Source organism: Lissotriton vulgaris, chromosome 1_1, assembly GCF_964263255.1.
Source record: "Lissotriton vulgaris chromosome 1_1, aLisVul1.2, whole genome shotgun sequence".
Taxonomy (NCBI): domain Eukaryota; kingdom Metazoa; phylum Chordata; class Amphibia; order Caudata; family Salamandridae; genus Lissotriton; species Lissotriton vulgaris.
In genome coordinates this window covers 756556531-756584171 of record NC_141685.1, presented here as the reverse complement: position 1 = coordinate 756584171, position 27641 = coordinate 756556531, and the positions used below count along the sequence as shown (strand labels likewise).

The 27641-nt window shown below is 46.4% G+C and overlaps 1 protein-coding gene across 3 annotated transcripts in view; it reads right to left on the bottom strand.

The window, feature by feature from the left end:
• The window catches only part of DHX9 (DExH-box helicase 9), a 208302-nt gene extending 181844 nt beyond the window's left edge, over positions 1–26458 (bottom strand). The window contains exons 1-4 of one of the 3 annotated variants that reach the window (XM_086955648.1): positions 26294–26458; positions 25674–25837; positions 3495–3635; positions 2365–2458 (exon numbers count right to left, since the gene is read on the bottom strand). In XM_086955648.1, the coding sequence (XP_086811774.1) occupies positions 2365–2458; positions 3495–3635; positions 25674–25784 (346 nt within the window). In that variant the 5' untranslated portion in view covers positions 25785–25837; positions 26294–26458. Of the gene's footprint in view, positions 1–2364; positions 2459–3494; positions 3636–25673; positions 25838–26280 lie in introns of all 3 variants that reach the window. The other 2 variants (XM_086955651.1, XM_086955658.1) reach the window with 2 other exon arrangements.
• Between the last annotated feature and the right edge of the window lie 1183 nt (positions 26459–27641).

Sequence of the window (27641 nt, the reverse complement as noted above, 5' to 3'; positions counted from 1 at the left end):
GGTTTGTTTTCCTACTCAAGAGAAAGGGCGAGTAGGACCTAAAAACAGCTCGACCTTGTTAAATTTAGCTCGACTATGCGAATGGAATTGGAGCCCTGATTAGGGTTCTGGATAAAGAATAATTGGGGTTGCCAACTTTCCTAATGTATGGTGTAATAGGTTTACAGTCCGTTTCATTGTAACTAAACCGTCCCACCTAATAGAATCCAAATGAAAGCATCTTGCTAGAATGTTTTGTTGTTTTCAAAAGAAATCTCAGAATCTGCTTAAAAATCTCCTTAAGTGAAGTTCAAAAGTGGCATGACTAAGTATTTTAGTGCAGGATCTCACTCCGCCACAGCACCAGTGACTTTTAATTATACACCCGTGAAAGAATTCTCTGCCCAAGAACAGTTGTTGCACAGAAGGAACTAAGCAGTTACATAACCAATAATATCTCGTGTGCATTGGATCTCAATGTTGGTATTCTACATGCCAACTCACAAACTGAGCTCATACACATCACCAGTCAATTACACCTAGATCGACAAGGACGGGTTGTAAGGATGGTAGGGTCAGGCTGGTGTATCTTGCTTATATGTGGCCACAAAAAAATACATGAAATTCAGGGGGAAACGCAGCATTGTTTAATTGCAGCAGACATTTGCATTAGAACGTTGAGGATGGCGCTATCTTTGCTGGTTAGTGTTTCGATGCGTAGTGTTCATCTTGCTTGGGTCATCACTCTGTTTTTACCTTTCCTTTTAAAAGTGGCTTCCAAGCATCATGGTAGCACTAAAGAAATCACCCAATAGCCGACAGGAACCACAATGACAAGCGAGGCATGCCAAAAGTGTTTATGGGGTGTGGTTTACAAACAGAAGTTTCCAAAGAGACAGACTTGTTCTGAGATCCAAACTTTCATCACATTTAATATTCAAGACTTTAGTAGGTGTTTTGGGAAATGCATAAGTCCTAAAGAATAGTGTCCTTTGAAACAGAAACTTTCAAAATAAACATAAGAGGTGTGAGCGAGTTGCTAAAGGATTCCTTCCTATACACTTAAATGCAAGCCGCCTCGTTCGTAAAAATGCTAAAATAATCTGCTCTGGTTTATGGCGATTTGTAGCCGCCTACCCCTACATAAAGGAGAGTTTATGCCTCATCTGCTTACAGGTTGTAGGCAATGTGCTCGGGACAGTGAGTAAGAGTAGCGGGGCTGGTAAAGGGGTAAGATTCAAATCAGTTTGAGTGCTAAGTTCCAACTGTAGGACAGCGTTTTATTTTTGTCTGGAAGCAGCACAGCATGCAAACAAGGAAAACATACTTTCTTAAATGTAATTTGCAAGGCAATGTATCATGAAACAAGTATTTTGAAAAAAAACAAATAGCCCCTGGGCGCGCCGCTGTTTAAAACAAGACCTGCAGTGGTGCGTGAGCGCACAGTCTGCTCATTTTGAAGCACTGTATCCGTGCTTGTGGCGTGCCCCTGCGCACTCCCGCAAGGTGGATGCCAGCACAAGTGTGTGCTTCAAAATGAGCAGAGAGACGGCTAAAGGTCCTTCTATTCGGCGCTTAGGCGAGACCTAAAAACTGGCATTTTCCTATATATAAAAAGAGCCCGCTTCCTACAGCCAACCAGAAAAGGGTTGACCCCAGTCCAAAACAGGGGGGGGGGGGTCGCATGTTGGCTCTCAGCATTCTACTACAACAAAGCCACGCCTGTTCCAGGAGACCGAGGGCTCATTTTACAAGGAGCATGGCTACAACTGCTGCAATCTTGCAAGACAACTATGGTGCAGCTACTTGGAGACGCAGGCACACGTTCACTAAGCACTACTGCTGTGATGTGAACATGGAAGCCGGCACTGAAGTATAACAGGCAGTCCTCCAAAACCAGTTACTATAAAGGTAGGCCTGCTTTGCTATGGTAGTCACTTCTACCTCATTGGTCGAAGTTAAAGTTGCCTTAAGTAAGGTGGATGTGCTACTTAACAAACACGGTTATTAAGTCCTCTGGCCATTTTAACTGTGTACTGCTATTTTGATATCACTGGGGATTCCTAGGCTGATGACAGGGAGTGTTTCAAGCATTAGAATATATGAAAACGAAGGAGAACTGGTGTTACAGATAAGTAACTAATTTCTTACCAGTCCTGTCGGAAATGCTCAAATTCATAGTGTGGACAAAAGAGGACATTAGAACAGTAACCTTTTAATTACCATCTCAGTTTTAACTACTATTACAAGACAAATTGTGGTCCATGTAAAGGTCAAGATGTTCAACGGGAGACAGACTTTTAAAAAAAAAGAAAAAATTCATTCTATTAGGTTAGCATGTTTCACCCTGCTCAGTGAAGCTTGGATTTGCATATCTCTGCTTACCAGTCTCCTTTTTGATTGTCAGGTGTGGTGGAAGAGGCCCTGAAGATCCTTCAAACCCCCCAGCAGGAACACCAGATCCTTGTCCCTCCCCAACCTATAGATAAAAGAACAATTCATTTAAACAGCAGAAGTCTGGGCACAGTAAATGATAAGGAGTCCAAATGTCTATCAACTGCTACACCCCCACAAAAATGCAGAGAAAATGCCACACCCGCGTCTCTCAGGCACACTTATTCCTGGACTCATGACTCCTTACAAACAATGGATTATTTATATTAAACACATAGGGAGGAAAGTCTAATTCAGGAGTCTCCAACCATTTCTGTAATAACGGAAACATATGTTCAATGAAAATCCGTCAGAGCTACTGATATGATAAGTGTTGTAATAATGGCCACTACACACCCACTCACATTAGTGGCCAACCAAGTGAAAGAACTACAAGCATAAACACTAGTGTTACATTGAGCACCCTTCCCATTGTTTCCGTTTTGAAAGTGGCAGTCTACTGATTACAGACGGTGGATTCATCCTTAACAACCTAAAATATCCTAAGCATCAAGAGATCAAGTCTACATCACAACACGCCTGAGAAGCAGGGCCTTGCAATCAGACCCTTTCAAAGAATAAGGCATGAACTACCAAAATGGCAATGGAATTGCTCAGCATCCGGATACTTTCTCGAGGATTAATATTACCCCATAACAGATGTTTTGCAAATAAGCTTTCCTCAACTAAGCAATAACCTCTCTTTCTTCACAAAAGAGAGGTGTCAGTTTAAGAGATAATGTGAATTAATTATTAAATTTAGTAACAGCAATCCCCACTGGTTCAAATATGCCTTCGGCTATTGCCACCATGCACAGTGGCTGCCTTTTCAAGAAACAACTTTCTAAAACATCCTCCTGATCAGGCTGTGGGAGAAATTATGGGAGTTCATTTATATTAGAGAAGAGTCAATGACTGACAGCAGCAGACACTCACAGGAAAAGTAGCACATCCATGTAAGCAAGCAAATAAAGGGCCTAAACAACAAACAGCCGGGACAAGTGACAGACTTACAACTTACCAATTAGGTTTCAGTTGACGAAATATTTACAGTCTGGTCACAGTAAATGAAAGCCACTCACCACAAATGTCGGGACCTCTGAACTTTTAACTTCTCCAATCCGCACCAGATAGTTGACAAAGTCTCTCGCTGCATTGCTCTGTGCATCTTTTTTGCTAGTAGAATTGCCCATGCCTGTGTAGTTGAAGCTATCCACACGCACCTGAAAACAAAAAACGCCAAGGGTGAACACTAAGAAGATCAAGTAGTAGACATCAAATTCAATTGCGACTGAAGAATGTTGCCAGCAATGAGTTGTCTAAATTTTCCCAGTGGAACCAATGAAAGAGCACTTGCGGCCATCAAGTTTTTTTTTTTTTTTTTTTTTTAAAAGAGATTCCCATTCCCAGCTGGTCAGAATTAGGCATTATGTACGACTCACCTCGTATCCTCACCGGCGGACTTCCCAAAACGAAGTAAACCCCGTTTCACTGAATGTAAATGTATAAAATACCATAAATAAAAATATATATTTTTTTTAAACTCACAATACCTATTGGCAGAGGGCCTACTTAAATATTTGAAGATTTACCAGAACTTTTTCATTTCTCAGACTTATAAATTATAGAAATCTCCACAACTATCTCGTTATTCCTGGAAGTCGACTAACACTACGCACTTGGTAATGCTGTCCTCTCCCACAATTATATGCATAAATGAATTCGGGAGGGGGGCGGGGGGGGTAACCCCTGTTCTATAAGAATATATAACCACCGCCGCTCTCTTTGGCCAACCAACTGCAAAACTTTACTATGCCAGATAGTGTAACACAGGACCGAGGAAAGCCTGATCGTAATTAATTGTTTTAAAGCAGTCAGTGGCATTGGTCCCCTGCTCGACTTTGTCTGGAAGGTCGCAGTCTTACCTCGCAGTGCTAAAGCCGTGGCCAACCCGACCGCGACAATGTAGACATTAGTCGGCCCTGCACTTGTATGCAACACTACTGGGCACAGGTGCCTGTGGTTAGGATTTTCTCATGGCAACCAAAGTGTTAATTGTTTGTGAATACTCGCTGGTGGAAATGGTTTATTAGGACACCTGGCAATCGCAACTGAGTACACAATGAAAGGAAAAAATCCAACGCACGAGGTCAGTTCTAAGGAAATGATGCTCATGACCTCACAAAAGTCCAATCTAACGACTATGCTCTTTTTTTCCCCAGTTTCTGGGGCTATTTTGCGGAGAGGTGTGAGGTTGTTCGACATGTTTATCCTATGAACGCCTTATTTATCTGTACACAAAGACGGAGGAGGAGCCGTGCTAATGGCTAAAAGAATTGAAACGAAGGGTAGTATGGAATGGATCCCCAACAGAACGTCTCCACCATGCATACACAACAAGAGTATGTGGACTCCTCAAGTGATCTTTTATGGAAATGTCTGGATAAGTGTTTTGTTTGCATAGGGTAGGTCCTTTTTCTGATTACCACTCCTTAACCAACTGTAGTTCGTGGCACTACTCTCAATCCCAGGAGGCTAATGTTCTACTCATTCTGAAATGCTCTGTTGCTCAAGTACCATCACCCGGGCGCACACTGCTCCATGCAAGGGGCAAGTATTTTCCAAGTTTAATGGTTTCTTCTTTTTATGGCTTGCAAACACACACATGCCAACGATTCTACCAACTGCTGAAACAAATGTTAGATTTTAAGTGTCCATTTTTAGCCCAAACACATCAAGAACTGCAGCCTCAAGCACACAAGCAGTGCAAACGTGTAAGAGAAGCATGCCCTTCTACTATGAGAAATGTAGATGCCTGGAACTGTTTGAGGTGGATCGCCGCCTTCACATAAATGCCAACCTATCTTTCAAAATAGCGCAAAGTAAGACTGCACATTAAAAGCTATTAAAAACAAGCATTTACAATGCAACGGTTTCGCCTTTGTAAAAGTTAGAGCTATTGGCATTGTAAATGACACATTTTTTATTTATGTGTTGGTTTTGAAAACAGATAAATAAATGGCATTGTCATTTACAATGCCAATAGCGTAATCTCTCGCAAATGCGAGACCTATTGCATTTGCACCCACACGCACACACACATAGAGCCACCCACACGCGCGCACACACACACACACACACACAGAGCCACCCACACACACACACAGAGCCACCCACACACACACACAGAGCCACCTACAAAAAAGGTGAAACCTACAAACAGTTAAGGGGGCTTCTAAGCGCTGAGAAAAGGATCAAAAGGGAACGCAAAGGCCTGGCTCTCCCTGCGGAGTGATGACGCGCTGTTCTGCCTTCTGATTGGTGGGTTTTCTCTCAGCCTTAAAGTTCTGGGATGGGCTGAGCTCAGACTTGTTCAGTTCACATCAGAGGTTCCCCCCCCCCCGCTCTGCATCAAATCCTCCGTTTCTGGGAAATTAGCTCCTCTCCGGTCATCGAGGCGCTATCCGTCCGCTGGAGGCGCTAGAGCACCGCAGGGGAAGCCAAAGCATTCATCCTCCCAGAGCAGCAGGGGGTTTCCAGATCCTTAAGTCCGTCACCTCAGAGGCTTCTAAGCACTAACAGAGCTGCCGCAAAAGAAGGCGGAAAAGCAGTTTTGTTTGCAGTTTTATTGGGCTCAAAAAATCGAAGCGCTTTCCACGAGCACCGGTCACATTACACAAGCCACGAGGACACATGCATATATCGGACACGGGGAGGTGAAGTGATCTGCGCAGAATCACGGAGCGGAGCGGACGCTGGGACTCGAACCTGGCCCCCAGTTCCAAGGTCGGCAGCTCTGGCCATAACGACACATCCTCTCCTCAACCAATAATACAGCGAGGGCTTCTAAGCGCTTTTAAAGTCAGACTACAGGCAGCGCCCATCAAAGCAACAGAAACACAGGGAGCGAAACAAACAAATAAAGAGGGGGTGACACCCCTGGACAGACGCTTCACTGGTCTGCACCAGGACGGGCACCGAGGGCTTCGAAGCACTGTGCACTGTGGATCAGGACAGGAAACGACACTGCAGGCTCCTCTTTGCTTTCACTTTCACTTCGTCTACAGGTGTGATAAAAGAGAGGCGGCACATCAGTCATATAGCGCCAACCCGACCCGAGGGCGCTTGACGCTGGCAGCAGTCACATTCATACCGGGACATTGAGTGATCTGCCCAGGGCCACAGAGTGCGGAGCCGACACCGACCTTAAAAACACTGAATATAACCCGGGACAGTCTCCAGTTTACCGGGAAGGTCCCGGCAAAAAGGAGACAGTTCGCAACTATCGGTACAAATGGCCTAGGTGGCGTTGCACATGTTGGAAAATTTATTGACTTAATCAATGCTTGTTGCGGAGGTTGGAAGGTTCCTAGAAAGGTACTGAGCAGTTCTTCTAATACTGCACTGCTTTACAAGGCTTTTTGATAAATAAAAGGCCTTAGGTGTATTCTGATAAAACAAAAAGAAACAGCTACGTACTGTACAAAACATACAGCATGCTTGAAGCAGTACGATGCACCTGAAGCGTGATGCGTTGAAAACGCTGCAAACACAGCATATGTTTCGATACAAGTACGCAGAGGCATTAAACTGATAGTTGAGAGCCAGAGCAGTACATACTTCATGATTTTTAAACACATTTCTGAGATAGCCTTTCACTTCTCCCATGAACTTGGCTTTAGGGAAGAAAGACACGATTTCTATTCAGGTTCCTTATCATTAATGGCGACCCTAGAAGCATGCATTGCTAAGAAATGCGTTAACGCTAAAGAAATGCCCACACGGTACCTGACCTGGAGTGAAATGACCCATAAAATTAGGTCCGCCCATTGTGTGCTAAGAGACAGAAGCAGCAGATGCCAGATTTTACCGAGCGCGTTCGTGTTACACACGAGCAGCCCTTTCAATGTTTTTACATTAATTTATGCACTGCTGTTTGCGCATGCTCGGAACTGTTGATCCGTAGCATTTGAACACATGACAATGCCTGCGTTTCATTATATTTTTTACACTGTTCACATCAAAATGAGACACCACAGAAATGCTTTATATTGTTATTTATTTACGAGGCTTGAATTATAACGTTGCCAACTGGCCGCTTTTTTTTTACCTACATTACCACCAGGGTTGGATTGTGATTGAAAATCGGCCCGGGCACACAAAAAACAAGTCTGGAGCAGAGCAACAGGTCATTTCGGGATTCGGGGGTGTGTTTGCGTGCTCTCCCCTTCCCATTGGCTGGAAGGTAAAATTCCAGCCAATGGGAAGAGGAGAGGGCGGGACTTAAAAAAAGACCCAGAAACGCCCCCGAATCGCGTTCTGACTGGGAAAGACGGATTGACAACGATCTCTTCCAATGGCTAGACTCCATTTATGGAGCTAGCCAATGGAAGAAGGGGCGGATTCAAGTCCCCCATACTGTAAACAAAAGTTTTCGCCTGGGCAGAGCACTGCTTCGCAGTGCTACGGCCAGGTCGAAACCTAAAAATGAATCTATGTAATAATCTGTTGCCTTTTCAGTATAGGCCATTAGAAAGAATATGCTTTGAGAAAGGATCAACTTGATGTTTTCACTTCCTGCATGGGACGCTTTTATAAATATACTGAGGAGGCTCTGGTGATTTCTACCTGCTGCGGACTGGGAGGCAATTGACCCACGATCCTGGTCTTCATTGCGGACCCGCTTCTTTCCCCTGCTGCTCCTGCTTACCCCCCCGTTGCCGCCTCTTCCATCTGCTGAGCAGCCGCCGAGCGGGGGTGAGCCTTGGACTACAGGTCCCGGTGGTTTCTGCGGCCGGAAGCCGCGCACACGGACAGGGCGCCAGGAGGCGCATAAAAATCAGCGTCACTCACCGCGTCGCGGGTGCGCCCGGGCTAAGCCCGGGCGAAGGGTGGGCCGTCTGTGGCCGTCCAGGGCTGGGCTGGGCCACCCCTCTGAGCTGTGTTTCAGTACACAGAAACAATAGAAGCCTGAGGTAATCGCTTAAGGTCTGTATCAACATTGTTCGTTTGCACATATATATATTGGGGCTATTATCATTGCCAGTGTTACTGTTGTATTAAGGCTATATCACAATGGGCAAAAAGACCCCTGTAAAACCGCAGAAAGCAGCTCCTAACACCCCCCTTACCCAGTCTAACTGCCATAGACAAGATGCTTCAGAAAACCATAGGCGTAGTGGCCACAGCAATCGAGAACACCGAGAGGCGCCTATCACTCCCGCCTGGCTTATCACATCAAATGTTTTGGATAACACAGTTGCTTCTCTGGACTCATCACTACTGGCCTCGTTTGCTGGGTTTCCAAGTTCTACGACGCAAGAGCCTAATCCTATCCAACAAAACATGCCATTCGAACTTCCGCCCTTGGCTGGCAGACGGTCTTTAACTCCAACCCTGCAACCATTATTAACAGAAAAGGAACCCTTCCCCTTATCTAACAATCCAGTAGAGCTGGATGTTTCATTAACATCGGACCCAGAACTAATAGAGGGGGAAGTTGGGGAAGATGGAGAAAGGGAAAATGTACATGTAAGAAAAAGGGGACAAAAGGCGAAAATGAAACAGAATTATATTAATAAAATCCAGAATAAAAATAACGAGCGAGGGAAAGCTGATCGCCTGTATTGTAAATCAAGATCCAATCCACATAACGGGGAAAAAAGCGAGGGTCAAGTGTTAATGTCCACTGCTCATTTTAGTAGTGGGAAGTCTGAAATGGGGGAAGCAAGCTTTTGGGAAAGGCTTGAGACTCTTTACTACAGTAATGGGGCCATTTAACACAAAGATCTCAAGCATCGAAACTAGGAAGGAAGAAATAGAGGGTGGTATCAAAAAACGTATGAAAACAAAGCCTCCTAAAGAACAAGAGTTGTGTACCAAAAATTCAGTGGAGACTGCCTTAAAAGATAGGCTAGACAAAACTGAGGAGATTTTGAAAGCAAGCCTAAAAAAACGGGAGAATAAGATTGAGTATATAAGGGTACCTCCCGAGAAAAATTGTGGAGGAGGCACCACCAGAGGGAAAGATAGCTCATCCCAAAAAAACACAGGGGCAAACAACTTTACTGTAAGTAGAACCATCCCAATAGATTTAAATGCTCAAAGTGCCACCAAGAATACGGCCCGAGAAGAGAGTTTAAACCGAGACGGGGCAAGTCAGCCTGAAAAAGAAAAGGAGCATCAAGAACAGCATACCACCCAGGCAAGCCGTAGTGTAGCCCCATCACTAGCCACAGGCCCTAAAACTAGTCATCTCAATAAACAAGTGATATATAGTCCCAAGGAAACTGATCTACTCCCAATTGAGGTTGTATAAACTCTTCCACCGGCCTCCTGCCCCTACGTGATAGTACTGACTGGGGTACCGGTTCTGAGGCGAGACCAAAAAGAATCCTGGGTCAACCTTCGGAACAAAACAGTATATTGGCTGAAAAAATTCAAAAGGTTTCACCCAGCAAACACAGACGATATACTAATGGTTCGTAGAATGGGTTCGGTAGGGGACGCCCAAAACACCTCAGAGGGGACTGCGTGGCAATAAACTTTAGGAGACCACAGTTAGTCAAGAGAATACTGGATTGTCACGAGACGAACCCACATTGCAGTACTGATATAAACACATTCCCATTGGGCTATTTTTACAATCGGTCTAGGGGAGGTATTGGTGGTGACCTGATTTCCCCAGTAGCTCTATCCAACAGATTTACAGAATTATCCGGGTTGGACGACTTGGATTGACTGGATGTAGTAAAGACAACGGGCCAATAATTAATTCCCCCATGAAAGCAAAGAACAAAGCAATGACAGGGGTACCATTGGGAATAGTGGAGACAGATAATATAGGTGAAAGCCAGGGCATAGAAAAAGGGCTGATAGGCACAAATACATGTCTGAATTATGACCACAATTCTAGGGAGTTAAATGAGGATACACCAAATCAAATGGTAATAAGCACTGCTAAGGGGAAAACCGATAACCCTACAATAAAAATGATCTCGTGGAATATAGCAGGTCTAGCTAAGAACCTAGAAGATGGGTCATGGAATGAATATATAGATCAGGGGGATATAGTGTTACTTCAGGAGACCTGGTCCCTAGAAACTCCACATAGACTAGGCTACAAAACATACAGTATAAACGCAAGCCGTAGGGGTAGGCCTTTTGGGGGTCTGGTCATCTGGAGAAGTATAAAAATAGAAGCAGAAGTAACCCCCCTAGATATTGATTCTCTAGATATAGTAGGAGTGAAAGTAACGACCCTAGGGAAAAGGGTCATTTACCTATTCAATATATATAATAGACCAAATAGTAGTGCCAAGGAATCACCAGCCATAGGGCAATTGGATGTATTCCTGGACACTATTGAACCCGGGTCAAGTAGAATTTGTGGCAGGGATTTCAATTGTAAATATGAACCTATGGTAGGAATGGACGACCTGTTTGAAGATCAAGACATGGCATATGGAATCCCCACCCTAGACTCTCACAGAGAAGTAAAATGGTAGCGGCAGCCCAAATCATGAAAGCTACGTTGGGACACGAACTACGAGCATGTAATGGGCGCCTCCCGTGACAGAACTAGTGGTGCTACTTTTTGCAGAAACAACACTTATAGCCAGATTGATTTTATTATAGTCTCCTTGAATCTGTGGCATATTACTATCGATCTAACAATTGGTAAGAGAGTAGAGAGTGATCACTTTCCCTTAGAACTCTCACTTGAATCTTATCCCTTTAAATCTACGGGCGCTCTGGTGGAGGAAATTACGCATCAAACAGGCGAATTATGTATAAGTAACAATAGACGTGCATTGAAATGGCCTTATATATTGGCCAAAGATGCCACAATGATAAAAATATACAATACTTTTTCCGATACCATTAGCTCATTCGGCGAACTAAGGAAAGGGGATGATGGTGCGCAAAAAATGCACCAATCCTTAGTAAAGGCCCTGCACCCATTGTTGACAACCTTATATAACAAGCATTTACAATGCAATCGGTCTCGCAGCATTAAAGTTTGAGTTGCTGGCATTGTAAATGATCATTTTTAACTATGTAAATAGATGGCCAGCATGTTTTTTAATACAATGTAATGCCTGGGCTAGATAGGTTTTTATGGCATAGTTATAGCCGTGCTCTTTTTAAATCACGATCTGTGCCCTGTCTACTGTGTTAATTCAATAGGAAATGATGGAGTAATCATGGAAATGTAATGTGCTTTTATTATTGTATCTTTTATGGTTACACATAACCGAAATAAAGATTAAATGAAATGAAATTAAAAAAATGAATCTATGTAATAATCTGTTGCCTTTTCGGTATCTGTATAGGCCCGTAGAAAGAATATACTTTGAGAAAGGATCAACTTGATGTTTTCACTTCCTGCGTGGAACCTGTGGGAAGTTGTCTCTCTATATAGTGTACTAAAACGAAATACACCATGCAGAGTCCAATGGTCCCCAATTGGTTCACAGAGACAAACGTAGAGAATACTAAAACCTTCTTTTGTGACAGAGTGGGCGAGCAGTTAGGCTTATCAGAGGGTAGTGCTAAACATTTGTTATGTTATGTTATACAAGGGTTTTATATAGCGTGCGGCTACTCGAAAGAGTGTCCCGACGCTTTGAATTGCACACTAATCTCATAACACAACAGGGAAAGTAAATAAAAAACAGAGAAAAAAGGAAACCTAATAGGGCCCGAAACTAAGAGGTGAAAAGCCAGGTTTTAAGCCCCTTCCTAAAGGCCAACAGGTTAGGAGTGCTGCGCAGGGACACAGGCAGTTTATTCCACAACTGAGGCGCTAGTAATTTAAAAGAGCGGCCACCAATGCAAGCTCTCTTCACGCGGGGCACCACAGCAAGAGACAAGGCTTCAGACCTAAGCGACCTGGCCGGGAGGTAAAAGGTCAGCCTTTTCTGAAGATATTTTGCTCCGGAGGCGTGCAAGGCTTTGTGTGCCAGGGTGAGAGTCTTAAAAATTATCCGCTTCCGGACAGGAAGCCAGTGCAAAGCCTCCAGGAGGCCCGAGGCTCTGGCACGGCGAGATAGTCCAAAGATGGCACGCGCTGCCGAATTCTGGACAACCTGTAACCGTTGGAGCAGGTATTCTGGCAGGCCGAGATAGAGGACGTTGGAATAGTCAATTCTCGAGCCTATAATCGCCTGCACCGTGATCTTCCTGTGTTCCTCCGATAGCAGGGGAAGGAACTTGCGAAGCATCCGGAGTAGACCAAAGCAGGTGCCAGTGAGACTGATTACCTGCGAGCGTAGTGTGAGGCCATTGTCGATCTTAATCCCAAGGTTTTTAGCCACCTGGGACGAACTTGCTGGTGGAAACATGTTCTCAGGCCACCACACTTTCCAGTCCGGGTCCAAACTGCACCCAAAAAAGAGGACCTCGGATTTATCCGAGTTGCACTTGAGGCTGTTATGATGGAACCACTGAAACACAGCCTCAAGGCAACCCTGGATCCTACCTCCATTGAAGTCCGCACCCCTCTCACAGGTGAAGAGGAGCTGGGTGTCATCGGCGTAGGAAACGATCTGGGCCCAGAAGGACTCCGCCAGTGCTGCCAGAGGGGTCATGAAGATGTTAAATAGAGTTGGGCTCAAAACAGAGCCCTGAGGAACTCCGACACCCAGTGGCGACATCTCGGCGGAGCAAGCAGAAGCCCAGACCGTTTGTCGACGGCCTGCCAGGAAAGATCAAAACCACTGGAGTACCGTCCCTCGAAGACCAATCTCTGAGAGTCTGGCAAGCAGACCCTCATGAGGGACGGTGTCAAAGGCCGCCGACAGATCTAACATCACCAGCATCGCTCTCCCGCCCGAACCCAGCACCTCCTTTATCGCCTCCGAGACTTCCAGGAGAGCTGTTTCGGTGCTAAGATTGGCGCGGAAATCCGACTGGGTAGGGTGCAGTAGGTCGTGGGACTCCAGGTAATCGGCAAGCACCTTATGCACGTGCTTTTCAATGACCTTCGCAAAAGCCGGCAGGAGCGAGATAGGTCTATAATTCGCTAACACCTCCACATCCAGACCAGGCTTTTTAAGCAGGGGAAAGATCATTGCCTGCTTCCAGGACTGGGGAACCACACCCTGTGCAAGAGAACAGTTCAACAGGGGGTTCACGAGTGGATTAATGACAGCTGCCATTTTAGCCAGAAATTTTGCGGGGCAGGCATCCCGAGGGGAACCTGACTTAAGCCCAGCCATCAGGTCAAATGAAGCGGTCAGCGAGAGAGGAGGGAAAGTTGCCAAGGCCACACCTGCGTTAGGTCGGATAACAGCGGCATTCTCCGCCCGACCTGGCATCTCAGGCTCCAGCACAAGGAAGGAGTCCTGGATCCGCTGGATCTTAGAGGTGAAAAAGTCCGCAATCGCCCTGACCCAAGGCGCAGGAGGGGGGGTCTGGGTAGGTGCTGCGCGAGAAGTTGTAAACTCCCGCACAATGGCGAAAAGCTCCTTACAGGAATTGGAGGCAGCTTCAATTTTTCTCGCGAAATAAGCCTTCTTCTCCGCGAGGATGTTTCGATGGTAAGCTTTCGCCAGAGACCTGTAGGCGAGTTTCGCCGTCGCGTCGTATTTCACGCGCCATGCTCTTTCCGCTACCTTGCATTGCCGACGTGAAGCCGCCAATGCTTCCGTAAACCAAGGGGCAGATGCACCTTTATCGGGTTTGCGGAGGGGTCTCAGAGGAGCAAGATCATTAAGTCTCTCTGAGAACCAGACCTGCAATCGCTCCACATCCTCCTCTAAGTTCCCCGTTAAAGCACAGGGGTGGTCCGCGCAAGACTGTGCCAGCAGTTCCGGAGTAATCCGGTGAAGTGCCCTGAATCCCACGGAAGTCTGCCGGGGGGCACCGGAAGGCTTCCTAACTTCCGAGAAATAAAATTTCACCAGCCTGTGGTCAGACCAAAGCACCTGGGTGGGAGCCAGCATCTCTATAGGGGTCGTAGAGAAGGTCAAATCAAGGGTATGTCCCTTCTCATGGGTCGGTCCAACATGATAGGGAACCAGGCCCATAGGGGCTGTGACCTCCAACATTTTCATTGCATCGGCATCCGTTTCCACGTCCATATGGACGTTAAAATCCCCGGCGACAATACAATGCTCTGACGTAAGTAGCAAAGAAGAGGTCACCGACTGGAACTCTTCAAAAAAAGAGCCCATGGGCCCTGGCGGCCGATAGACTAGGAGACCCTTCATCGACTGGTGTGGTGAAAGGACAATGGCAAAGGCAAGGGATTCGCGATCCTTGATCGCGTCCGATGGGATGATGGTACAGGTGGCCATTTTGTTGACTATTAGTGCCACCCCACCTCCACGCCCCTTCGGCCTATCCTGCCTGAAGATGTTATACTCGGGCGGGATAGCAGTGGCAATATCTGGGTTGGACGCCTCGCCGAGCCACGTCTCGGTGAGCATCAGAAACAGGGGTTTTTCTGACTCCAGCAAATCAAAAATGTCCAGAGCGTGCCGGCCAAGAGATCTAGTGTTGAGCAGTAGGCCCAGATGTTTAGCGCTAACCACCGCCTTCTGCGGCGCATCGCCAAGATGTTTCTGCGGGCGCCAGCCACACTCAGGGCAGCAATGCTTGCCCTTGTGGCGAGCAGGAAAAACAGTCCGGCAGGAGCCATTTATGTACTGCCAAGACCGAAGTTCCGAACCCGAGTAGTGGAGCATGATGCTCACATATACAAGCTAACTACGAGATGAATTGCCCCTTCCTGCCCGTCGCCTCGTACGCCTCCGGGACGCTGACGGGCGCAGACGGGCAGGACTCTGGCACGACTCCGGCTAAGCGACGGCGTCCCGCTGCACGATCCCGCTGCGCGGAAGAGGACGACTTTAAATAGGCGTCTCCCACATCCACTCGAGCGTCGGGACGCTCCAAGATGGCGCCCGCGCACACACACACTCAGCCCAACCAAAGATGGCGCCCGAAAATGAAATCAGCCCCGGAACCCGGACCCGCCAAATGGCGGTGTGTTTTCCCAAATTAAATGCAGGTAAGGGGACAGCAAGCCCAATGTAGCGGCGATAAAATCATGGGTTTAAAAAACCTAAATGAACAGAGATAGGCAAAGGGAGTTTAAAATCACCAGTTGTCCGAGCTAGGTGACAGCGCGACCAGCGCTCGTGTAGCAATCAACAGAAAGCCTGAACAATCGAGTCTGCCTTAAATAGGCGTCTCCCACATCCACTCGAGCGTCGGGACGCTCCAAGATGGCGCCCGCGCACACACACACTCAGCCCAACCAAAGATGGCGCCCGAAAATGAAATCAGCCCCGGAACCCGGACCCGCCAAATGGCGGTGTGTTTTCCCAAATTAAATGCAGGTAAGGGGACAGCAAGCCCAATGTAGCGGCGATAAAATCATGGGTTTAAAAAACCTAAATGAACAGAGATAGGCAAAGGGAGTTTAAAATCACCAGTTGTCCGAGCTAGGTGACAGCGCGACCAGCGCTCGTGTAGCAATCAACAGTTGTACTCACAGAGGCAATAAATTAGACACACTCAAAGAACAAAATCGAAGAGCAATTAAGAAAAACACTTCTTTTTATATATGTTTAAACCCGAACTTCGTTTCAAGATAGTTTTCAAAATAAATATTTACAGGTGCGTAAACGTCCAAACCTCTGTGCTTTTACGCACAATGTATTCCTATTGAAGGAAAAGTCAAAGATGCAAACAGATGGGTACAGTCGGTCTTAAGGGTTTACCTTCTGGAATCGGAATAGTAGGGGGCCAAGATTCAAAGTATTATTAGCAGCAGTTCTTCTGGAACCACCCGGGTTCTACCTGGAGCAGGGTGATGGTGTGGCTACAGTGAAGGTGGGCCACCCGAAAAGAGGCTGCACAAGGAGACTTGGAGCATGGGGGTACAGCTGGTTTGTAGGGACACAGGCCATAGGGCTCGGGAGCAGAGGGGTTTGTCAGCTGGTTTGGGTGCACAAAGATGCACCTCACGGTCAGAGACAAACAGCTGGAAGAAGAGAATTCAAGTCAGCTGGGCCATTCTCAAAGTGGGTCTCAGTGATGCAGACATCCCTCGGCGGCGGCTTTGTCCTGGTGCAATGTGGTCCTGAATGGACACTCATGTTCTGTGTTTAGAGCAGGGAGTCCAGTACCCCACGGGCTGGTGCAGATTGACTTTGGTTTGTCCTGGTGTCTTTACACTGGGCGGGGAAACTGATCTGACCTACCAGAGCACGAGTATTGTATTTGCATTTATATAGCGCTTACTACCCCTGACGAGGCATCAAATCGCTTTTTCTGCGAGTAGCACGCTACTCCGGGACCCATAGAGAATTAGTGTTGAATTAGTATAATGAAACATGCAAGTACATTTTAAGTGGTGGGTAGGTTAGTCAGTTATTTGGAATGATAGCAGAAGGATAGAGGAGGACAAAGGTTTGTATTTATATAGGGCTTGTTGACGCATGCTATTCAGGAAGCCTATAAAGGATTAGTGGTGAATTAATATGGTGAAATATGAAGTAATTTCAGTGGTGGATATTAGTCAGTTACTTGGAGGGAGAAGGATAGCGGAGGGATAAAAGTGGAAGAAAGACTTGCATTCATATAGCACTTGATGGGTGTGGATCAGAGATGGCTTTACAGGTAATCTGTGACTGAGACCAACCAATAAGGTCTTCATCTCCTACCTCCCAATACGTTCACAGAGCAAGTTTCACAACGAGGTTCTGAAACTCTGCTTCCGTTCTCAGAGCTAATCTCCGGACTTCGAGCTTAGCAATTTACAAATCATCACTAATTCAAGGTACTACTAGTCAAGACACACCCTGGATTGATTTTCTTTGTTAATCATGGCGACTTTACTTTCAAACGCTTTCCCCGACCTGAAGCTACCAACTCGCCGTACCATTCAACATCTCAATAATGAAAAATTGCCATTCCTTTCCACCTGAATACAAGACTGTGTAAGGATCTGAATCAGGACATTTTGGGAACCATCCTAAACAAGTCAAGAACAGAACCTAAGACTTTCAGCTGCCTGGCAATGCCCTCAATAACTTGGTTTGCTTAATAGCAGTCAAATAGGGAATGATAGCGAACCACCAACACTTTACTCAGATGTTGAAACTAGCCATTTACACAAAATATCTCACTTTGGCCTGCAGATCTAGTAAATACACTACCCTCAACGGGAAAAGCCTTGGAATCCTGTTAGATGTGGACTCAATGCAGCATCAGTCGGACTTGGGGAGCTGCAAGGCGGTAGACCAGACTCTGCCCGTCTGTGCCCACGGACTGCAGGGGAGTAGATACTCTACTCCAAGGGAAACTGTAGGTGATTTTCGAAGTGCTGGCAAGCTACCGAAGGCCTTAGTAGTTCTCCAGCTTGCAAGATGAGTCACTGTCACGATTGTCGAGAGAGGGCGGAGGACAGCAGGGTTTTGCACCCAAGTCCAAAGTTCTGCTGTTCTCGCCAGGCAGCGACTCTTGTTCGTCCTTCTCTCGATCTGTTGAATCAGAGTTCTTGGGTTCAGGTGTCCTGCCTAAGATTAACTGTGTTTACGATGAGTGACATGCTGCAACCAATGGGCTACCTATCTTAGTGTGTCTACATTCTCAATATGACAACTTCTGTGGGGTGTGGGTATAACCCTGACCATAGAAAGCTAATTCCTTATAAAAAAAACATGGAGGAACCTTACAGGAAAGTGCCCCTTTTTAAGTCTCGCAGAGAGACCTATTGCAACCAAACGACAAAACTGACTTTTTACGATGAGGATTTCCAACAGTTCACGTGAATCACGTGACCACAAGCTCCTCGTGCACGAGCTTGCATTCGATCATCAAAGGCAGCCCAGTCTCCCTCACACAAGCTTCTCCCAGCAGGCAGCCCACCCCCCTCCCTCTACATATGGTCGCTCGAGTTGCAGGCAGCCCACCCCCTCCCTCTAATCTGACATCTGCCCCGAGCCTTCTGCCTATCAGCCTCCCTCCCACCTCCCCCCTAATTGCTTTAATTTTCACGGCCTCAAGGCCGTGAGCTAGTTCAAAGAGATCCGCTCCGCAGCTAATCAGCCTGCCCACCCCCTCCCTACATCTGACAGAACAATGCAAACGTGTCCTGCAGAACTTGGGCATGAATACGTGGTTTCAACATTAACTAAAAAGCCTTAAAGGCACGTTCGGCTACTCCCAAGCATAGCTAAAAAAGAAAGTTCGACAAGAGTCCAGAGTGAGAAAAAGCAGCAGTCTAGACTTACTGAAATGCACACGGTTGGTTCGAACATAGAAGGAGGGCATGGTATCTATTATACAGTAGCAGATGCTTTGACAGGATAGGCAGGGTTATTAACGGTATGAAAATGAGTGACTCACGCTCGGATCGTCGTCCGAAACAATGCCCTCTGGGTACTAAAAAGCATCAAGGTATTTCCAGAGTTTACAAATTATGATTTTAAAAGGCATGTCGGGAGAAGCACGGTCATGGCGCAAACGCGTTTCACTAAAATCGCCTTTTGGCAAAGCTTTATCGGCAGATATCCCACCCAAGACAGAACACGTACACCCTGGTGCAAACAACATCGAAACGATACAAAGGCAAAGGGCTACCAAACCAGCAGCAGTGTCACCCTGATACACCCCCTCACCCTGACACACCCCCTCACCCTGACACACCCCCTCACCCTGACACACCCCCTCACCCTCAGACCCCCTCTCACCCTCAGACCCCCTCTCACCCTCACACACCCTCTCACCCTCACACACCCTCGGGGGCATCTTAGAGACGTCCCCTGAAATAAGGCCAACCTGGCGTGGTTCTAGTAGGAAACTGGTTTTCTTTTGCAGTAACCCCCACACACTTTTTGCCAGACCACTGATGCACTTTGACTCAACGTGCCATGTGTCCCTGCCAATCAGGTTCCCAGGGTCTGTGTTCTTTCCCAGAACTATACCGTGTACCTCCCAATTGGCACCTCTATGGCCACATGTCAGTCCCTTGTAAAAGGTACCATGGGTGCCCTGGGCACTGTGGCCAGGGAAGGCTTCTAAGGGCTGCACCACTTCGTATGCCACCCTTAGGGGCCCTGTACCTTTACACATACACAGCCATTGCAGGCTGCATGTTTTGATGAAGAACAAAGTGAAGAGTCAACATTGCACACATCGCTGTGTGCCATGCCTACAACCCACTGCCCTGGCGAAGGCAAGCCACACCTCTAGCTGGGTACACTATACCAATGGTGAGGGTATTTATTTATTTTATTTACTCATTCACCTGTACCGCTACACTGTAGGGGTACAGGTGAATGAGCCCTGTACCCCTACAGTGTCTAGACCAGTTCTTAGACATTGCACGTGCAGTAATGCCATTAAGAGTATATTGTGCTGGGAGTTTGTCATCATAAACCCCACAGCACCATAATGGCTTTACTGAAAACGGGGAAGTTCGGTATCTTCTCAGCACATTAAACCCACACTGACGCCATTGTGGGATATAATGAAGAATGCACTCAGAGGGCATCTTAGAGATGCCCCATGAAAAACGGCACACCAGCCTGCCACCACAATACATGTTCCGGGACCCCTGGGGTGGGAGCCTTTGCTTCCTGAACCCATAAACAAAGCCTTTCCTGGGCGGAGGGAGTCCTGGCCAGGAAGAGCCATCTGTGTCAGGGGAGCTTCAAAGGGCATTGCAGCCTTTGTAATGCAACCCAGAGCCTCTCCTGCTATCAGGAGCACGACCCTTTCCTGTCTCCCCTCCTTTCTAGCAGGAAGACAGGCAGGAAAAATAAGCACAGTCCAGAAGGCGTGCCTACTTCTGCCAACCCTATCCCTCAGGTGGGAGAGGAGAAACCCACTCTCCAATCAGGATTAGGGATTGTGTTCACTGCCCCACGTGGGATGAGCACACCAAGGGTGCAGTCACCCTAATGTCAGTAGCCCACCAGCTACCGACCTTGCCTTGGGTGGTCAAACCGATGGAGCCCTAGCATCCCAACTTACCGCTCCAACCAGTGGTCACATCAAGAAGATCTTTGTACCCGAGCCTGCAGTCTTTGTTGGAACCGGAGAATCCCCATTGAAACCAACAGGGCACCCAATGACAAGACAGCACTCTGCACCCAGCCGCCCCTGCACTTTTTGTGCTAAACAGGACCCCCCCCCCCCCCCCCCCCTTTGCCTCGAGCCTAACGCCAGGAGCTTTGCTCCCACAACATAGCGGCCTGCTCGTAAGCAGCCACCAACCGGAGGCCCCCTATCCCCCATTGGATAACACTGGGCCTCAGCACTCTGCACCTGGCCGCCCTAGTGCCACTGAGGGTGTAACAAGAGTGCATCCTTTACCCTAGGGGGACCCTTGTTCTAACCCCAGAAGCTCAACTCCAAATACCGATTACTTACCTGGTAAACGTTAACTTTATTTCCCTCCATAGGAACCCATTGACTATTTTTCTCTGGAAAATGTTCGAAGTGTGGAGTTGATTTGTATGGAAACCTAAAAAAGTACAATTGTGCAAAACTGTTTTACTTACCTTTTCTCTAGGAAATGTCCCAGTGTGACATCTAGGCATATCAAACTGAGTAGAAAAAGTTATCTGTACAGGAATTTCAATACCTTGACTTACCTGTATTCCTAACAACTGCATTTGAACTTGCATTCACTTGTAAACACAGCATAATATATTGCAAAGTATTTATTTAACTTACCTGTGCAAGGCTTGGCTCTAGAAATAAAACTAAATATTTTTTATATATACAAAATTGGTCTAACTTCAGTCTCTGAGGCCCCCTCTCTCTTAGTCCTGAAACATAGCACATCCTGGGCAGAGGTGTCATGGCCTCCTCCCCCAGGACTGGCAGGGTCATGAAGGGGAAGCTTCATCTTGAAGAGGAGGGCACTGCCTCAATCAGGACGAGGCATATGGTCCCAATCTGCACACTCCTGCAACGCCCCTGAATCTAGTATTTTGGGAAACCCTAAACATTGCTCCTTCAATTTGACAACCTAAGAAGGACTGAAGAGATGTAGCAGTGGAAAAGACGCCGCCGACTGACTTGGAGAGGCCCAGGGATCGCATAACAAAAGATGACAGGGCTTTTGAAGCTTCTGTCCTAAAATGTCCATTCGCCCAGAGTAGGCTTTGTTAACTATCTCCGAGAGCAACGGATCTCACCTCAGGAGGTCAGAAACCTGTCTATGGTGACTGGTTGGTTGGGACCAGTCCGCCAACACACTAGTAGTCGGTAGGTTTTCAGAAGGCACCACTATGGTGCCCTCTTACGTGCATTTCTTAATAAATCCAGCATTGGCACAAGTGTGGGTTTATTAAGATCACATGTTTGGTACCACACATTGGAGTACAGTGAAGCAATCATGAAGTTAGGGAACTCGTAACTACGAGCGTCCAACCCATGGCCTCTTTATGGCTTCCCTGCACACTTGCAATATGTATGGCGAACTTGGATATCACTGGGACGCACCCACTCAGGTAGATATGGCCACACATGGGTATAGTGCATCCTGACTTTGGCTTGTAAAGCCTGCTGTAGTAGGGACTTACCTATACATATGCAGTGCTTGGCTGGCATGGCACACAGGGATGTGCGCCATGTTGACTCTTCCGTTTTCTCTGCACCAAGACATCTAGGCTTCAGTGGCAGTTTGTATGAGCTTGGTGAGGGGTAACAGGGTGGCACAATTTGTGCTGCAGCAAACAGGGACCCTCTTTATGTCCAATGCCCTAGGTACCAGGGGTACAGTTGACTAGGGCTTTACAAGGGGTCTAAAGGTGGAACAATCTTATAGTTTAGGGAAAGAACGCTGGGGACCTGGTTAGCAGGAACCCAGCACACTTTCAGTCAAAGTTGTACCAGATATCAGGCAAAAAGTGGGTGTGGGGGGTGGGGGTAATGCAACAAAAACTGTTTCTAAAAGAACCCAACTACAAAGGCAGTTTGCCCTTTTCACGAATAGGCAACCACCTTCTTCTGCCGCCAATCTACAGTCAGTCTTCGAAATATGAGTAATGTGCAAAGGCTAGGATAGAGCAAGGTTTCACACGTAAAGTGACTTGCTCATACTCAACCCTCTCGACAATAATATTAATGCACTAACTAATATGATTTGTCTTATTAATAGTGCATTACACGACATATTAGATATCTAAGGGAAGCGTGTCAATGTGCTTTTACTAACAATAATCCGCTTGCACTAAAATGGCTGCGGCTACGTGGGATTTTCTACTGCGCATGCGTCTGTCATGCCCACGTGATATGCTTGGAGGGAAAACTTCGGCGCAATAGAACTAAGATGGCCGTTATGTGTCCTAACATGCAAGAAGCTTGCATCGCTGCTTTGCTAAGCTGTCTGTTTCGCATAATCTCTAACGCAATAGTATAAAATAAAATAATGGGAGTAGAGTAGAAAAGAAGTGGTATACAGTGTATTCATTTATTCTGTGTCTCTAAAACTGTTCTTTTCTATGTTTACTTGATCAACTGAATGGGCCTAAATGCTTTGCTGAACTCCATCTTTTGAGAAAGTGCGCCTGTGCGACAAATGTCCTGAAGCCACAGAAGCTGTAGCCTTGAATCATGGCCAAGATGGACATAGAAGGCGGAAAGAGTGAACTCCTTGCCTTGCTGGAGGAAGCTGAATTGATAAAATTGTTTTAAAATAATCATTGATACATTTCACTACCGATGGGAATAAAGAACATGGGTAGATAAAGTTATGGGAGGGGATGTCATGAATACATGATTGACAAGTTGCTTCTAGAAAAATATGGTGTGATGGCTACTCCTCGTTCTTGTCCAATAAAATGGTGGTATTCACACATTTGCAACATTTAGGGGTGATACACTGACCTGAAAAATAGTATAACTAGGGTAGGCTTAGCTAGCTAGATTGTCCGAATAGCTGACCTGTCACTGACCCAACGCACTCAATGGGTGATCGGGAGCAGAGTTGCTGGCGGAGCACTATCAGAAGATTCGAAAATCCAATCGGGGTTCTGGGGAGGAGATCAATGACCCAATCCGGGTTCGACTGATAGCTTAGGAGAGGGTTTACAACGCTGGTGTTTTGAACTTTAACTGTGGTGCTGGTCTTACCCTGTGGTGGTCCTATCCTGATCCAATTTGGTCCGTAACCTGTCCTGATTCTGGCTTGCACCTGTTCTTTTCTGCTGGCACCTGCACTTTGGGATTCTATTTCTTTGACTCATCCTATGACCAGGGTTGGCCATCACACCGGAATATGTAGCTATTAAGTGTGGGTTTGTCAGTGTACTGTTTTTTCCCTACCCACCCTCTGTTCGAATGCTTAACGACATCTCTCCAACTCATTCTGAAATTTTTATGTTTTTAAATCTGCATTAGTTTGAACAGAATAAGAAATTAATTTGGGTTTCATGTTTTATAAGTCTTTCAAATTGTTACTTAGATAAAGATTTTAAACCTTTCCCGAGTTTGTGGTTATTTATGAAATGCTAAATGTTATTATTGCTACCTATTTTCTCTCTAACTCCTTTGATCCTTTAGGAGTTTAGGTATTGGTGACCTGGATTGGTAAGATAAATGGAATAATATCCAATGGTAAAACCCAAATTGATTGACTGTAGGTTTACCTGTTTAATGTATACATAGATATATGGGCCCAGGTAGTATGTTTGAGCAGGTGAGCCTGCGCTCTATCAGCTACTTTCAGGAATCCCCTTAACCTAGAAGCCTTTGGGGAGAACATAGGCAACAAGCCTCCGCTATTTGTGGACCTCGTGGAGTTGTTTCCTCTCTATACACGCGACTCCAGGTGTGGCCCCTTACCTCTGGAAAGTTAGTCACAGCAAGGCCAGTCCTGGTTGCGCAGTAGTCTAATGGGTGATCTATGGAGGACCCCTTTCATTGTAAGAGACGACTTGAAACCGAAGTAAGTGAGCAAGCAGCTCCTAGTTTTATACAAAGTTAGACGGGGGGCGGGGTAAATTCTCACTGACTTTGCACACCAGTTTGGGACGGTTCCTTTTATTTGTTCTTCTCAGACTATCATCTAGCATTGGTCTATGACCCTTGATGATTGAAGCAAGACGATGAAGGAGAAAACGGTACGTACGAGTGAGGCTGCACAGTAAAAACAGATTCAGAAAAGGGGGTGGTGATGAACAGAGTGTCCGAATTAAGCAGACCACTCTTACCCAGTCCAAAGATCAGGGCTTGATCCATCACCGTTATTTAGCTCACTGCACCATCCCAGCTCAGAACCTGGCTATATGCAAATTAGTCTGTCCCTGGCCCAGTGCATCATGGGAACAGGGCAGACAAAACTACCAAGCCAATTCTTCCCCAGAAAGGAGACAAGCTACCGGGGACCGGTTTCTGGCATTTCAGCCGTCGTCGGCCCGGCTTGCTTGAATCCTGATGGTGCAGTGAGCAAGGGACTCATGTCTGAGTATACCCTGCCACACCTATAGTGGCCAAAAACGATTCAGAAAAGGGGGTGGTGATGAACAGAGTATCCGAATTAAGCAGACCACTCTTACTCTGTCCAAAGATCAGGGCTTGATCCATCACCGTTATTTAGCTCACTGCACCATCCCAGCTCAGAACCTGGCTATATGCAAATTAGTCTGTCCCTGTCCCACAGTAAAAACCGTTCACACTTCTTGGATTTAAATAGCTTACTAGACAATAATTTAAGGAGAAATAAAAAGGAATGGAATAAAAGGAGTGGGAAAAAAGTGTAGGCGCTACGTGGAAATAAGCTAGAGACCAAACTAAACCACTCGCAATGTACACGGTCATCTAGTTTGATCGTGTCGTGCGAGAGGTTGGAGAACAAAAGATGTGACTACTATTTACATTACACAACATATATCGTGCGTTTGAAACGAGGATGCCGACCTGCCTTCCGGAAGAACATCCGGCCCTTCGAATGATGCCTAGAGTACACAATGGGCACGGAGCCCATAAGAGCTTCACTCCAAAGCTGCCTTCAATCTCCCAGAGAACGCGCAACAGAAAACAGACAACGAATTATTATCTCCTGCGTCTTTTACAGGGAATAAAAGAACCTACACCCCTTTTACAACACCAGACGCATTTCACTCCTTTTACAACATGACGCGATTCCTCACTGCTAAACAGACTATCAACCTATAATTGCGATCCAGCAACTGCGATAAACATTTGTTAGCCATCCATATGAAACATGCAAAACATTCCCTCCCCCACCACCACACCAAAAAAAGCACATGCTAGACCGCTTGCAGTACCTCGCAACTGAACTTTTGGCGGTTCTTGTTTCCTGCTGTTCGGATTTCATAGTTGGGAGTCACTTTCTTTTTGCCGCACCAGGCGTAGAGGAAGTTCTTGACATCACCCATGCCTGCAGCTTACAGACTGCCCAGTTAGAATGCTGGTGGAAAGACGACTCCGGCTATCAGGAAAGACAACAGACATTGCGGACTCAAGATCACATGTGGACATCCAACGGTCATCACCATTAACATGGTGCAGAAATCTTAACTTTCCAATACAATTGAAGCCCTTATTCGCAGCAAAAAGATCACATTGAATCATGACATTTGACGCCCCAGCAACACTGGACGCCGCCCGTCATCAGGGAGATAACATAGTAGCCAAGGGGTTCAATGGCAATAGTAACATGCTAGCTTTCAAATCCTTTGCCGTGAAATCAAATCATTCGTATGCAGAAGAGAAACACAAAGCTGCGGCCACGTGTGCAGGTGGAAAGAGCAGAGCATTTGAAAATCCGTAGAATACACCATTCAAACCGACAGGGCGTACATGTACTGTCAGAAAAAAGAGCAGCGGATGTCTCATGCGGAGAACGGTTATTGAGCAAGCGGACTTACTAACCGGCGTTGTTTACCTCCACCTCCTTGTGGATTACTCTGTCCGGCTGCGGTACGAGGCAATCTCTTCTCTTACGCTGCCTCACAAGGAAGTAATCCGGGAGACAAAAAAAAACATAAAAAAGCGACACACGACAACGGCGCGTTTTTCATACGTCACTACGAGGCGACGGGCAGACAGCAACGCGATAGCAGGTCAACGAATCACGAGGGAGTAGGGGGGTGACGTGTACTGACCAATCGTGGAGTCAGAGAAGGGAGGTGTGCAATTTCTGGGTTTCAAAAAACCTCTTAGGGGCGCCTTGCGCAGCTGCTGCCTCACTTTTGATATGGGGAAAAAAGTGACATACCGGTGGCGCAAGGGGCCCTAAGAGGCTTTCTGTTACCCAGAAATTGCACACCCCCCTACCTTCCACATCCCTAGTTTGACTATTTGGTTTTGTTGCAGTTCGTCACAGAATACATCAAGCCCTAGGCTCCTTTCATGCCAACACATAGGCTCCTTTTTTATTTATTTATTTATTTATTTATGCGTTTTTATATAGCGCGGACATTACCCGAAGGTGACAGAGCGCTTCACAATAGGAACAAAACTGGTACATGAGAACATTACAAGTGAGCAAATTACAAAAGCAAACGTTACATTACATGAGGCAAAAGTGACAATCGTGAGCAAACAAAATACAAGAGGTAGCAAACGGTGCATTACAGGAGGAAAAAGTGACGTGCGCAGGTTACAAAAGAGTACAAAGTACAAGTAGAGGTATAATACTGCAATAAATGGAGGACACTCAAACAAAAGAACAAACGTTATGTAGGCAATGGTGGCACTTGTGCAAGTATCGAAAGTAAACAAAATGTAAGAGGTAGCAAACTGTGTTACAAGAGAAAAGTGACGTGTGCATGTTACAAAAGAGTACCAACACAGGTAAAAGGATAATACTGCAATAAATGGCAGACTCTTAAACCACAAGAACACACTGGGAAGGCACTTCCATAGTCATGGAGAATAGACATTTTCTATAATAAAAGGTCTTTCTTCAGATAATAGAGAGGGCATGAATTAAATTTGGAAGTGTCATAGAAGGAGGAGAACTTTGAGGTCAGTTTTGAAGGCCTGGGAGGAGGAAGTGGTGCTGAGCTGAGGCGGAAGTGAGTTCCAGATTCTCACTGCGTTGCCTTAAAAGGATTGGGCCATCGATCTTTCCTTCTTGAAAGTGGGAGGTTCAAGCAGTAGATTTTCCGCATTTCGTGATGGTCTAGAGCAGTGGTTCCCAAACTTTTGACTCCTGCGGACCCCCATTGAGTCACCACTGGAAGCCGGGGACCCCCACGCAATTTGTAGGATTTAAAATTCTAACATTA